The 15,432-nt window shown below is 38.7% G+C and overlaps 1 protein-coding gene across 7 annotated transcripts in view; it reads right to left on the bottom strand.

The window, feature by feature from the left end:
• LOC131163616 (mediator of RNA polymerase II transcription subunit 15a-like) overlaps positions 1–15,034 on the bottom strand; it is a 113,624-nt gene extending 98,590 nt beyond the window's left edge. For 5 of the 7 annotated variants that reach the window (XR_009139074.1, XM_058120228.1, XM_058120230.1 and 2 more), the window contains exons 1-5: positions 14,881–15,034; positions 13,951–14,061; positions 3,408–3,519; positions 2,929–3,049; positions 307–1,476 (exon numbers count right to left, since the gene is read on the bottom strand). Coding sequence is in view for 6 of the 7 variants with exons in the window: in XM_058120228.1 (XP_057976211.1) it covers positions 307–1,476; positions 2,929–3,049; positions 3,408–3,519; positions 13,951–14,015 (1,468 nt within the window). In the remaining variant the exon portion in view is untranslated. Of the gene's footprint in view, positions 1–306; positions 1,477–2,928; positions 3,050–3,407; positions 3,520–13,950; positions 14,062–14,880 lie in introns of those variants that run through there. The other 2 variants (XM_058120226.1, XM_058120231.1) reach the window with 2 other exon arrangements.
• Positions 15,035–15,432: the final 398 nt, after the last annotated feature.

Here is a 15,432-nt window from a genome sequence, read left to right on the forward strand (position 1 = left end):
TAGTAATTAGAGAAACGTTGTATCATCCTTTTTTATAGTGGATTCCTTCTAGCCTTGCCCATGGTTTTTCCTCAATTTGTTTGGGATTTTCCACGTCAATCTTGGTGTCATTCTTATTTTCTCATTCCTTATTTTAGCTGTGCAATACTGTTCCTACACATTTAATTTCCTAACACCTTGTACAGTGCCTATTTATACCATCGATTAGAAGAGAAGATTCAAAAACCTTAATGATGATGGTGCAAAGGAGAAAGAAAATATATCCACCAAAGAATGTTAAAAAACTTGAACATTTGAGCAACTTACTTGGTGAATGTTCTGACAAGACATTTTGAGGTTGAAACAACTGCTTTTGCTGCTCAATTAGATGCTGTGGCCAGAGCAATGTGCTTGATGTCTGAAGTTCTTGCTGTAATGGATTTGGCTCATCCTGTATCTTTGCCAACTTTGAATGAACTCGAGACAGCGCTTGCTGCTCTGATGGCTGTGGTTTTGTCTGTTGCCCTTGGGTCGGGACTGAGATTGAAGGTTTTTGCTGGGTGTACTGCTGCACTGCAACCCCAGCTTGTTGCAGCATATGTTCGGAGTACTGATTCTTTATACTAGAGTCACCAGATTGGGCTCCAAGCAATTGCTGCCGCAGCTGTAGTCCACACACATTACTTTGCTCACCCCACTGGTGCTGATGCACATTTGAACTATCGCCTTTTTTACCCAATAACTGTTGCGACTGCAGCCGTGACTGAATGCTGGGGACACAAGTTTGTTCCTTGACAGACTGGATCTGTTCTCTGCTTGTGGGATTTGATTGTTGTCCAATTAACAGCTGCTGCTGTTGGGATTGAAACATAGTCTGCTGCAGCATTGGTATTTGCTGTTGATGGATAACAGGGGCCTGGTGAGGCAGTCGGTGTTGCCTGGTAAGTGCCTGGGGATGTTGCTGAACTCCAGACTGTATTGACAATTTTGAAGATTTCTTATTCTGCTGAAGACCAGACGATAGAACTGACTGCATCTTACGAGGCTGCTGAGTAGATGATGCTTGCATCACAGATTGCTGGGAAGTTTGCATCCGAGTGGGATGCGAAAGATTCTGCTGCTGCTGCTGCTGGGTGTGAGTTTGTGGCTCATGATGAAATTTTTTCCAAATTTGAGACTCTTGGTGGTGCTGTTGGGGCACAAGTTTCTTTGAATGTGGGGCTCCTTGCATATGACTTTGAGAATTAGAAGGCACCCCTTGTCCCATTGATGTTCCTGTGGAATCCTGCAAAATGCCAGAGATGTACTGCAAATTTTGATCCAGGCCAACAGCATTAGGAGCAGCTGTGGGATTGGCAGCACTTTGCCCTACAGTAGATCCAATGTTATTCTGAGTGTTCTGGGATAACAGTTGCTGGCGTAAGTGAGACTGATTAGCCAATGGAATAGAGGGTGATTGCCTTCGTTCATGCTCCCGTGACTGAATACAATGTGATGCTATTCAAAATTGAACATTTCAAAAGGGCCAAAACAGATAATATGTTATGGATTAAAACTTGTGAAATAGAAGTTCTTAAACACATATTTGAGATTCTATAAAATTAATACTCTGTTTTGAGAAACAAACAAAGGAAAGGAAAAGAAAAGAAAATGAAGATATGTTGGTTTGCTTTGGTTTATAATACAAGGAAGAGAGAGCATAAATCTGGAGGGAAAAGCCTTTCCTTCCTAGCATTGTCTGCAATCCGCCCAAAAATGGCCACTTGAAGAAGTACTCATGACTCAAAGTGGGCCAAACTGCTTTTGAGCTTTTTAACCTACATTAATGGTTCATAGGTCATAAAGCTATAAAATGAAGGATGAAGTTATAAACTTATAATTTTAATTTATTCCTTTTACTTTCCACCCTCAACCTATACATGTGAAAGCAAATGCTTCTTGCTTCCCTAGTATATTAATTTCTCTTCCCTTCCTTTCCATTCCATTCCACCTTCCCTCAAGTTTGGGGTCATTTTCCATTCCATTCAAAGAAACTTGTGCCCCAAAAAAAAACATCAGATCAAGGGCAGCACAAGACCAGGGGGTTCTGGCAGATCTGAAATTTAAACATGGTCAGCATTCTAATAATAACAAATTTAATGTTCTGAATTAAATTAGAAATTGGTCAAATTACTTGATTATAAATGCAAGAAAATCAACATGAAGAAAATAAGATAGATGTGGGAGATGGGGGCACATCTCCATGAGGAAATATCTTGAGACTAAGAAAACAAATGTACAGTACTCTTGATTCACAGATACTATGAAGCGCACAACATTAAGGGAAAGCAGAGACAAACCATCTGGAAAGAAGCCACAAAGAGTATATATAGACATCGCAACTGATGCATTATTTGTAGTGCTCACTATTTTAGGAACAGGTTGAGTAATAAAACTATAGAGTCCAACGGGTGAGAGAGAGTATACAATACTCTTGATTTACAGTAACTTTGTGGCATGCTGTGTGAACAACACAAAGGAAAAGCTGACCCAAACCACCTGGAAAGAAGCCACAAGGGGTAAATATAGACAACTGATGCATTATTTGTCATGTTCACCATATTTAGGAATAGGTTGAGTACTGAAAATATAGAGTATAAAGGCTGAGGGAGAATGATAAAGACCAAAATGAGATCATCAAGAAATAGTCTCATATCTCCTTCTGGACATATAGCATTTCACTTAGAGGATTGTATGAGCAGAACTGTTCAGCCAACTAAAACTAATAAGGTTCTCAAGTGCTCATTATACTGAAAGTATTAAAGAAATGCAAACGTCAGATATTAGCAAACCTGAGTACAAATATGAAAAGCATACCCTAATGCATGTGACATGTAATTGACAACTGCAAGCTAATGAAGTTTCTTTTGCTACACTGCACAAAAAGCAACTTATTTTTCATGATACTACCTGGATCTCGAGGATTTTCATGTGTGCAGGTACAGCTGGAGCTCAAAGGTTTAGCAGCAGTATTATTATTTACTGCAACCACCGCCTGCAACTTCATCGATATCTTATGCAGATAATCTTGCTGAATGTACAATTTGGAAAAAAAAAAAAAAAAATTAATACATCCTCAGAAACTATGCTTAAAAGTTCAACCTATATAAAAGTTTATGCGCACAGTTTCATATACTGACTGCCAATGTAAAGCTTAAAAAGGACGGAAAAAAAGGGGAAAAAAAAGAGATTTATTGATAACTAGCCATAGAAAATGAATATGCAACTATAAGAACCACTGTGCTTTTAATTAAGACTAAGTGGAAATCAACACTGCATGCTCCTAATAATACTATTAAGTATTGTAGGATTTATGAACGACCATAGATCAAGTCCCAGTGCAAATGTTGGCTATCTATGTATGATGTTGTTAATGTGTTAAAACATACCTGGCTTGTGGCAGCTGTATATACCCTTTCCTCAAACTTTATAGCAATCTTTTGAACTTCTGATAATGTCTGTGGTCCCGTGGATTGAACATGCTTCTGTAACTTCTCCAGTCTACAAAATTTTTAATACAAAAAAAAGATTACTGGGTATGCTGGCTAGGAGAAGTTAGGCAAAACTAAACAATCTCACAATGGGTACAGAATGTAGAATCATATAGCTTGCAAAGAAAGTCACTATGCTAATCAACCACTTCAATTACCTTCATGCAAATTGCCCTTCCCCAAATTTTGTCAAAGAGTAGTAAAGGAAAAGAAGAAAAAAATGAAGTATTGAATCACCTGTTTGCCAAAGGGATGCTATTGAGCAGGGGGATTAATATTCCTTAACCCAATGAAGGGTGAAAGGGACAACCAGGGGAATGGATTAAGTTAGTCAGTCCTTTGGGGCAAGAGGTTATGGTGTCTATTGCTCCTAATTCAAATCATCAGAAAAAGAAAAAGGTACAGAGAGTTGAATAAGTTGGTGCATGGTATTTTTTATTTTTTTTATTTTCCATATTGTGAGCGTGGGAGAGGTGTTCAAGTATGAATAAGGGGCATAAAATTGTTGAACTATGACTATTAGTTGGAATGTTAGAGGTAGAGGTGACCTTAGGAAGTAGAGGCTGATTAGGAAGGCAATTGAATAGGGCTGTGACTAAGGGCATTTGGGATCCTCATTTTAAGGATTGGGAATTTCCTCCTTTGAGCAGCTCACCAGGCAGATTGTGCTTCTAGAGTTGATTATCCTGTAGGTTTTTTTCCTCTTCTTTTTTACTAGATATTAAACAACGGGGCAACAGGTGGTTCTCTTGTTATGTTCCTCCAAGGTGCGCTCTCAGATCCTATCTTTCGATTGACCTGTGTGCAGCATAGGGTTTCTGTTAAATTGAGGGGCCAACCTTGATGTAGTCAGGTTTCCTACAGGAAAAGGAAAATAAATAAGAAAAATAAAGGATTACTGCTACAGGATAACATTTTTTTTTATAACACTTTTATCTGGAGGAAGATGACTTCAGAAGAGTGGAGTCCAATATTGGATGATAAGGTGTCTCCATTGAAAAGACCATTTTAGGAGGAGCAGCTAAGGATTGCTGTGCTTGGGATGAAGGGTGATGGTGCCTGGCCCAAAATTTTTTGCTAAAGCTTGATATACACTGTTGGCCCATAACGTAATTGCTTAAGCTTTTAGGCAAAGCGGTTATCTCACAGATTTTAATAGAGCTTTTTGTGGGGATGTGTTGAGAAATGAGTTGTAAAGGGTTTTACATGAATTTTGAAGGATTTTTGGCTTATTAGCTCATGAGTAGTGCATGCAAGATTATTTCCAAGGTTCTTGCTAATAGGTTGAGTGTGGTTTAGCAATACTATTTCCCATACTCAAAAGTGCATGATTATGAAAGGTTTACTCTTACAGGATAACATGTTTTTTTATAACACCTTTATCTAGAGGAAGATGACTTCAGAAGATTGGAATCCTATATTGGATGATAAGGTGTCTCCATTGGAAAGGCCATTTTAGGAGCAGGTAAAAATTGCTGTGTTTGGGATGAAGGGTGATAGTGCCTGGCCCAAACATTTTATGTTAAAGTTTGATATACATTGTTGGCCCTCAACCTAATAGCTTAAGCTTTTAGACATGTTAGATTACCACTTCACCTAAAAGCTTAAGCTATTAGGTTATGGGCCAACAATGTAAATCAAGTCTTAACACTCCACTGCGCGTGCAGCCCGACAGCATGTGGAGAGACAGCCAAACAATGAGTAATACCCATATTGGGGACACACTAATTTTTTTTAACAAACTTACACCAAATGCAGGCAACAAGACTAGAACCCAAGACCTCCTAGTAACCAACTTTGATACCATGTTAAATTACCACTTTACCTAAAAGCTTAATCTATTAGGTTGTTGGTTAACAATGTATATCAAGCCTTAATAAGGCAAAGCAGTAATCTCACAGATTTTAATCAGATTTAATAAAGCTTTTTGTTAGGATGTGTAAAGGAGGGTTTTACATGAATTTTGAAGGATTTTTGACTTATTAGCTCATGAGTAGTGCATGCAAGGTTATTGCCAAGGTTTTTGCTAATAGGTTGAGTGCGGTTTAGCAATACTATTTCCCATACTCCAAAGTGCAGAAGTATGAACGGTTCCAAATTTCCCATATAAAGACTGGACGTAGGCAAGTTTTAGATGTTGTACTGGTAGCCCAATGAACTAGTGAAGGATATGCACAGGAGAAAGGATAAAGGCATCGCCTTTAAGTTTGATTCTAAGAAAGCCCATGATCATGTTAGTTTGGAGCCTTTTAGAAAAGGTTATGGCAAAGAAGGGTTCTGGATGTGGAGGTCTTGGATGTGGGGTTGCTTGTCCAGTGATCCTTTCTCAGTCATTATTAATGAGGAACCTAAATTTTGTTTAAGGCTCCAAGGGATGTTAGGGCAGGAGACCCTTTGTCTCCTTTTTTATTTGAGCAGGATGATATATAGGCTTGTAGCAGGGGGTTTTATCCAGGAGATTGCAGTATTTTTGGGGAAGGAGGGGGGAGGGGAGGGTGAAAGATTTGTTGCATCTCACTTGCAGTTTGAAGATAATACCAATTTTCCTGTCTCACCACAGGGATTCCTTTAGGAATCTTTTTACTCTTCTTCAAATTCTTGAGACAGTTCTAGTTTGACGATTAATATGGTTAGATGGTATTACTGCAATAAATCTGGGGACTTCTTTCTTTAGCACATAGTGATGTCTTGAAGTGACCTTTGAGTGTTTAGGGGTTTCTTTGAGTGGAAACTGTGTATTTGGCATTTTGGGACCTTGTAGTTGCTAAAGTGCATGAGCGTCTTGACAGGTGGAATTTGGAAAGGGTGCATTGTTTTCTTTGGGTGAGCACAGCACTTTTATTTAGGATTGTCTTTCTACAATTCCCCTTTATGTTTTGTCTTTATTTATGATATGGTGGCAGATAAGATAGAAAGATTACACAGGATTGGTAAGGGCTGGGGGAGAAGAGGGACAATTTGGTTAGTTTGGGGGTGGTTTGAACTTTAAAGGTCTAAGGAGAGGAGGTTTGGGTCTTCACAGCTTGTGCCTGAAAACACAACACTGATGGCAATAGCAGTTTCCTTCAGTTTCCCTGGGAGCTAAATTCCCTTTGGCATGAAGGGGTCGCTTGCAGGAAAATGGATGGATGCTAATATGGAATGGAAGTTCACCTCACAAACTTCCTCTTAATTTTTCTTTTCATTTGGTATAAAGTGGATGATGGATCCTGCATCTGTTTTTCGGAGGATATATGGGTGGGAGATTTCACTTGACCAGGCATTTATCTTACTAATCCCCCAATAGAGTTAAAACCAACAACATGCTGTTAGATAGGAGATCTTAAAATGCTTTATCCCTGGATGTTTGTGCTATTTGTTTTGATAGTTCTGAGACTCTCTTATAGCATTATATACTTGCTAAAGGGTTTGAGGAATAGATTATTTGATTTTTTTTCTTTTATTTTTGGATAGAGTTGGATTTGTCCAAGATTGATAGAGGCTTTTTGAAAGAAGAAACGATTGGAAAAAATATTTCTTTATTATTTTGTTCTTACATACAATCCAATATAAAATACAATTACCTATTCTAAACAAGGAAACAATTTCCTATTGAATAATATCAAATCTCCCATAATTACTCACTTTCCTAATTTGTATTTTATTTACAAAGATATTCGGGGTAGATATTTTAACACTCACCCTCAAGTTGGATCATAAATATTAATCATCTCCAACTTGCTAATAAGATCATCAAAGCTCTGTCATCCCAAGCCTTTAGTGAGAATATTTGCAGTTTGTTCCTTGGTTGGTACATAAGTCATACATATAATTCCTTCTTCAATTTTTTCTTTAATGAAGTGTCTGTCTACCTCCACATGTTTAGTCTTGTCATATTGAACTAGATTAAGAGAGATGATAATAGCTGCCTTATTGTCACTGTAGAGTTTGGTAGGAGGGTTCACCGGTACCCGTAATTCCTCCAATAGTTTTCGTAACCACAATCCTTCACAAATCCCTTGAGCGACTGCCCTGAATTCAGCTTCAGCACTACTACGAGCCACTACATTCTGTTTTTTGCTTCTCCAAGTCACGAGATTTCCCCAGACGAATGTACAATATCTTGTGGTGGACCTTCTATCTTCCACTGATCCTGCCCAATCTGCATCTGTAAAGATCTCTACTTCCTTGCTTTCACATTTCTTAAAGAAGAGTCCTTTTCCCGGGGATCCCTTGAGATATCTAAGGATCTTGTATACAGCATCGAAGTGAACTTCCTTTGGTGAATGCATGTGTTGACTTACTACACTGACTGCAAATGCAATATCTGGTCTAGTATGTGATAGGTAGATCAGTTTGCCAACCAATCTCTAATACCTCTCCTTTTCTACTGGTTTTCCACAATCTTCAACCCTTTTTACTATTTCTATCGGGGTTTCGCTGGGTTTGCACCCTAGCATGCCAGTTTCAACTAGGAGGTCGGTAACATACTTTCGCTAAGAAACACTAATCCCCTTTTTCGTTCTTGCCACTTCCATGCCCAAAAAATACCGCATCTGTCCCAAGTCTTTAACTTCAAATTCAGTAGCCAGAACCTTCTTCAATCTCTCCATTTCTACAGTATCATCACCAGTAAGGATTATATCATCAACATACACTATTAGAATTGTTTTCTTACCTCCTTCAGACTGTTGGAAGAATAGTGTATGGTCTGATTGCCCTTGTCGATACCCTTGATTCTTTAGTACCTTTGCGAATCTGTCAAACCAAGCTCTCGAAGATTGTTTGAGGCCATATAACGATTTCTTTAGTTTACACACTCTGTTTTCTTCACCTGTTCTACTGAATCCTAGTGGTATAGTCATGTAAACTTCCTCTTCTAATTCTCTATTTAAGAAATCATTTTTAATATCAAGTTGTTGTAGTGGCCAATCTAAATTGGCTGCCAGAGACAAGAGAACCCAAACTGTATTTAAGTTTGCCACTGGTGCAAATGTCTTAGTATAGTCAATGCCGTAGGTCTATGTAAAGCCTTTTGCAACAAGTTTGGCTTTATATCTTTCAACTGTTCCATCAGATTTACATTTCACTGTGAAGACCCATTTACAACCTACTGGCTTCTTCCCTTTCGGTAGATCTGTCAACTTCCAAGTTCCAATTTTTTCTAGGGCTCGCATTTCTTCCATGACTGCCTCTCTCCATTCTGGTATTTCTAGAGCTTCCTGAATGTTTTTTGGTACTTTCATCCTGTCAAGATTAGAGACAAATGCACGATATCCTGTAGACAAGCTTTTAGAAGACATGTATTTTGACCAAGGATATTGAGTACATGACCTGGTTTGTTTTTTGATTGCAATAGGTCGATTGATATCATCAGGTGCAGAATTATCAGAGGAAGACTCAATTACTAGATCAGGATAAGTCAAGGGCTCATGATTATTCGGAGGCATCACCGGTTCCAACACTCTTGGTGCCTCAAGTATGAGATTCTCTCTCTCCTTTGTTTTCGGCTTTCTTGAGTAAACCAGTATGTCTGCGTTGTTTTGCTCTCCTGCATCTCCCCCTGAGGGTAAGTGTTCAGTTGTGTTTGGCAAGTCGGGAAGTAATATAATGGAAGACTCAATAGATGGGTCAAGGAATGAAGTAACTGGAGTAATCATAGATTCAGTAGTAAAAGGATCAAAGAACCGATCTTCACTCCATTTCTCCCCCTGAAGAGAGGGCTTTGGGAAATAAGGAGTGGTTTCAAAAAAAGTGACATCAAGGCTAACGAACAGCCGTTTTGAGATCGGATCATAGCATTTGTAGCCTTTTTGGGTAGGTGAATAACCAATGAAAACACATTTAATGGCACAAGGATCCAATTTATCACGATGGTGTGCATGGACATAAACAAAAATAGTACAACCAAAAATTTTCAATGGGAGACTGGAAGGGAGTCGAGAGGTAGGAAAGTGTTCCTGAAATTTCTGAAGAGTGGTGACAAATGAGAGTGCTCGACTTGGCATTCGATTAATGAGATGTGTGGCTGTTAAGATAGCATCGCCCCAAAAATAATGTTTCATGTGGGTAGTATACATTAAAGCCCGGGCTACTTCAAGTATATGTCTATTTTTTCGTTCAGCAACCCCATTTTGTTAAGGGGTATCCACACAAGAACTTTGATGAACAATCCCATGATCTTGAAGATAAGTTCCCAAGATGGTGTTGAAATATTCCGTACCATTATCAGTACGTAGGATCTGAATATGAGTCCGGAACTGTGTATGAATCATGGTATGAAAATTGATGAAAATGGAGCGGACTTCAGTTTTGTCTTTCAATAGGTAGACCCAACAAAGACGAGTATGGTCATTGATAAAGGTCACAAATCATTTTGTATTGGTGCGATTTAGGGAACGTGAGGGACCCCATATATCACAGTGAAACATAGCAAATGGGCAAGATGGTTTGTATATGGATGATGGAAAAGAAGCACGACGATGTTTAGCAAGCTCACATACTTCACATTGAAACTCAGAAGCCATTTTATTTGAACAAAGAGAAGGAAACAAACGTTTTAAATATTGAAAATTGGGATGACCCATCCGTGAATGCCATAACAAAAGTTCACTATTTCTAGAAGTAGATGCAGAATCACAAATTGCAGTATTACATAGTTCACTCAAATTTGCCTCCTCAAAGTAGTAGAGTCCCTCATACACTTTAGCAGTGCCAATCGTCTTCCCCGATGATAGGTCCTGAAAAACACAATGGGAGGAAACAAATTTAGCAGAACAATTCGAGTCTTTTGTTAACTAACTGATAGATAACAGATTGCACGATAACTTGGGAACATGTAAAACTGATTGTAAAGTTAAGGAATCAGATATGCGAATACTTCATTTTCCAGCAACTGGTGAGAGAGATCCATCTACAATTTTTACCCTCAAATTCCCGGCATATGGTAAGTAGGATGAAAAATATTGATACGACCCAGTCATATGATCGGATGCACCCGAGTCAATTATCCAAGGACATTTGTAACAAGATGTGGTTTTTAAAGCTGACAGATGATTACCTCGATGAGCCAGAGAACCAGAGGAAGACTGACCTGATGTTTGCATTGATGAAATCATCTTATATAACTAATCCAACTGTTCAGGACTGAATGCACTGCTGGACAGGGTATCGTTGTTCTCTCCTTGTGATCTTTCAGTTGATCCGCTAGTGCTGGCCTGGTACTCACGATTTTTTTGGTATTGTCTCGGTTTCCAGTCTGCCAATTTTCCATGAATCTCCCAGCAGGTATTTTTTGAATGACCTATTTTTTGGCAATGTTCGCACCATATTTTTCCTCTTTGTGGTCGTTGACTAGGTCCTCCTGGGCCTTTTAATGCAAGAGCAGAGGCATCCGGCCCAGCGTGTAGCCCATCTAATTTTTGGGCGGATACAGGTACAGCCGGGTCCAACCCAGCAGATCCATTTTGAGGCCGCAACATCACCCGCCTCCTATTCTCTTCCCTCCTTACCTCTGCGAAGACTTCTCGGGTTGAAGGGAGAGGTCGCCGGCCAAGGATCTATCCCCTCACGACGTCGAGTTCTCGATTCAGACCGGCAAGAAACTCGAAGACCCTCTCGTTTTCGAGCCTCCTTCGGTATCGCGTGCTATCGCCGGAGCACTCCCACTCCTCATCGATGCTCAAATCGAGCTCCTGCCAGAGATGACTCATCTCCATGAAATACTCGGTAACACCTCTCTCGCCTTGCCGCATCTGCCACAATCAGGTCTTGATGTCGAAGATTTGTGAGTAACTTTCGACATCGGAGTACGTCTCACGTACGGCTTCCCAGACTTCCTTCGCTGTCAGCAAAAACAAATAAATTTTTCCGATTGATGGTTGCATCGAATTGACGAGCCAAGCCGTGACTATGGAGTTTTCGGACCTCCATCTTTGCAAGGCTACAGCGTCGGAAGGATCTGGTTTCCTTCACTCACCGGTAAGGTAACCAAGCTTTCCTTTTCCCTCAATCACCAGTTTCATGGACTGAGCCCATTCACGGAAATTTTTTCCGTTTAGTTTTTCCAATGAGAGTGGAAAGACTGTGTTATCATTCGTACCCCCACCGGACGTAACCTCTAAATCGCCGGTGATGTTTGCAGAGGAGGTAGAGCCTCTGCTGTCAACCATCGTTTAGCTGGGTTTAAGAAACCCTAGCTCTGATACCATGAAAGAAGAAACGATTGGAAAAAATATTTCTTTATTATTTTGTTCTTACATACAATCCAATATATAATACAATTACCTATTCTAAACAAGGAAACAATTTCCTATTGAATAATATCAAATCTCCCATAATTACTCACTTTCCTAATTTGTATTTTATTTACAAAGATATTCGGGGTTGATATTTTAACACTTTTTTTTTTTGCTTAGACTCAGAGGTTTTGGTAGGGGTAAGAATGCTGGCAGGATGTAGAAGTGTGTTGTTCTCACTGTCCTGGACAACCTGGCTAGAAAGAAACACATGCGTGTTCAATGGAAATGTTTTATCGATAACATTAACAGAGTTGAATTTTTTGCCTCCTTTTGGGCATTTTAGTTCGTTGTTTCAAGGGAATTCGTTTCTCTGGTTTCCAGCAAGATTTTCTTGATTTGATGCTGTTTTTTTTTTAACATTTTTTTTTCTTCGTAGTTCTTTTCTTACTTTCTTTTTCGGTATTGGGAGGATATTTTATCCTCCACTCAATATTCTGTTCTCTCACTTAATAAAGTTTCTTATTTAATTTTTTTAAAAAAAAATTGATAAATACACATAAATGTAACTTGCGAGCATATGTGTGAGCGTATCTTCAACCTTAATCTCATTCTCTTCCTTGGTCAAATCATGTTAGTTTCCGTGTTAGATCTTCCTGCCAACTAATTCCTCTTTCCAAAACAATAGGACATATGAATGAACTATAAGATAGTATTAAATTGTTTAAGCAACAATATAAACAGTCCAACAAAAGCAAATTTTCCATTAACATTTGGGACATTTTTGTTGGGGCGTGGCTCGTATGGGTGTTGGCAGCTGCACCACCCAGCCACAATTGTTGAAGCTGGAGACGGACGGCCACCAAACTCTGCCTACCATGTTGAATTGCAGCTGCCTTGTTTGACTTCCTCCCCCTCCCATATGTGTATTTATATGTGTGTAATTGAGTGTGGCAGTGTGGTGACTGGCAGCAGTTTGAGTGCAGCAGAGGGCTGTGTTGTGTGCGTGCAGAGAGCTGCATTGTGAGAGTGCAGAGAGGTGTGGTGTGTTGTGTGTGAGGCAGAGTAAATCCTTGTAGAGAGAGTGAGAGAGGAGTTGAGGGCAGCAGCCTCCTCCTTTTCCTTGTATAATTCTCCCAACGGTTATAGTGGATTTTATGCTCTCCCGTGGACGTAGGTCACAGTGGACCGAACCACGTAAATCTTGCTCGTGTTGTCTCGTATTTGTGTTGCTTAATTTTGCTTGTGCGGTTGTTGCTCGTGCATCACCTTCCAACAATTTTGTCTCTACACATAGTAGTCATTTTCATCCCATCATTAGAAGATATATATATATATTTCATTTTAAAAAGTTTTTCCCTTAATAGGTGAATAAGAGCATGCTAAGGATCACAACATGGATGTCCTGAAATAAATTTTGAACTATAAGCTAGTGTTCCAGGGACAGAAACTGAAAAACTCACAGTTCAATTCCCAAGACATAAACAAATCTTTTGCTCATTGATATCAAGGAAGTGGAAATGAGTAGAAAATAGAGTTTCAACCACCATGATTCAAAATTAGGAGCTAAACATCTACCGACTTTATCAACCAGTTCAACAAGCAAATACAATTTCTCAAAGGGAATCACAAATTCATCTACCACGCCCAACTCCTCCATGGCAGCCATAACAGCTACAGAACACAGAAAGACCCAAACTGGGAAGTGGCAAAGCTCGAGGCTGGTAGTACTAGTACCTGAATTTTAGGACTAACAACATAAATGTTTTTGAAACTGATCATAAAATCTGGGAAATAATTTTAAAGTGGTATGAGATAATTGAATTTTTAATTATATTTCTGAAGCAAACTAAAGTCAACTCAAAGGGACAACATAATTGGTGGATTAAGTAGCAATAAATTTTCAGAGAATAATGATTTAGCTGAAGCTTGGACTTGGTAGGAGATGGAACAAGAGATAAAATGTCACTTTCCTCCAGCTAACAGTGATCTACAGGCAAGGGGTTCATAAAAAGTTCACATGACAGAAACAAAGGGACATCATAATGATATATCCATTCAAGAGTATAAAAGCATTCAAGTATATCCTCATCTCGTGTCCAATTGCTTTATTTTTTTTTACCAGAATGACGTGTTTAGATTGCCATTAGGATGAATATATAAGCACGATATGAGTACAATATAAACCACAATGTAAGCACTTTGAGATGGTACAAATCACTTACATATTTTTGAGAACCTTTTGCCGAAACCCAGGGGTCAGTTGAGTCCTCCAGTTGCAGGATTCCATATCTGGTACACCTTGTGCTGGCCTCTAACTGTTAGTATGCGTCTAACTACAAGGGAAAAAGTTCAGAGATTTCCCTCGTTTTATGTACAATCCCCCGCAAGAACATAGTTTTTGTGGAGTAAAGAATGAAATTTGTAGAATACACATTAAGGGGGAAAAAAACAAAGAGGAACATCGCATAAACAATCCAACCTTTTGATGAGGAAAAGGCAAAAATGGAAACAATGCATAGCCAAAAACACACGCAGAGAGGTACATGCACATATATAGTCACCGTGTACTTGTACAACAATGACTCTTCTGGTTTCAGCACTAATTGCATCAATATCATGTATTTGAAAAAAACAGTTATACCCCTGGTGTCAGCATTAATTGCATAAAAGATAATCACATAATCACGTTAATGTTCGTAACACTGATAGTGATTGAGTTTCTATGTGCAACAAGAAAACAAAATTCTTTACTCCAAACAAGAAATAAAAATTTCTTCATTCCACAAACAATTTTTTTTTTCGTTCCTCTATTTTCCTTTTATCTCTTTCTTTATCCTTCTTTTTCCAATTTTGATTATTTATTTTCTGTTTTCATATTCGCTGTACATTATTTTTCAGTAATAAATTTCTTCTTTTTTTTTTTTTTTGAGATAAATAAGCTTCTTATATTCGTTGCTTATCGACAAAACAAAATTTTGCAGAAACTCACAATTAAACCCTAAAATCCTTCATCAAACCGAAACGAAACCAAACAAAGCAGTAAAAAACGATAGCGGGTCGACAAAGTTCAGTGAGAGTGATACAGAGAGAGAGCGCGCGCGCGCGCGGAGAGAGAGAGAAACAGAGACAGATAAGAGAGCGAAGGTTGAGACCTTCTGATGTCGGAGTCAGTGGCCTAAGCGGCGACGGCGGCGACTGCCATGAACGCCGAGACTTTGCGGAGGAAAGCAAGACGGTGCGTTTGGTTGAGTGCGTGTACTACTTATACACCCGCCAGCATGAGAGTCGTTTTGCGTTTGAAACTTGTAAACCTTTTTTTCCGAGAGAAGTAAAAGTGGGACCCAATAAAGTGCCCCTTTTAAAAAAAAATTTGTGGGGCCCACTAGACCTGGACGTGGACAATGCCTCCTCACCAACGTGCCACGTGGTTTCGAACTATTCTTTCATTCGTAAATATTTTTTTTTTCATAAAATTATTTAGAGCATCTATTTACGGGATTTTTTTAATTATTTAATCTTTACCCTCACATTATTTAAACTGTCAAAAAATATATGTATTATTTTATATATTTTTGAATTTTAAAATTTATATTAAAATATAACATATAATATCTGTATATTTTCTCTCATTTTATTTATTAATTTGCTTCTTCAATTTTTAGCACACATAATTCATAAATAAAATATTATCGCTATTTATGTCT

This window comes from Malania oleifera, chromosome 9, assembly GCF_029873635.1.
Source record: "Malania oleifera isolate guangnan ecotype guangnan chromosome 9, ASM2987363v1, whole genome shotgun sequence".
NCBI lineage: Eukaryota > Viridiplantae > Streptophyta > Magnoliopsida > Santalales > Ximeniaceae > Malania > Malania oleifera.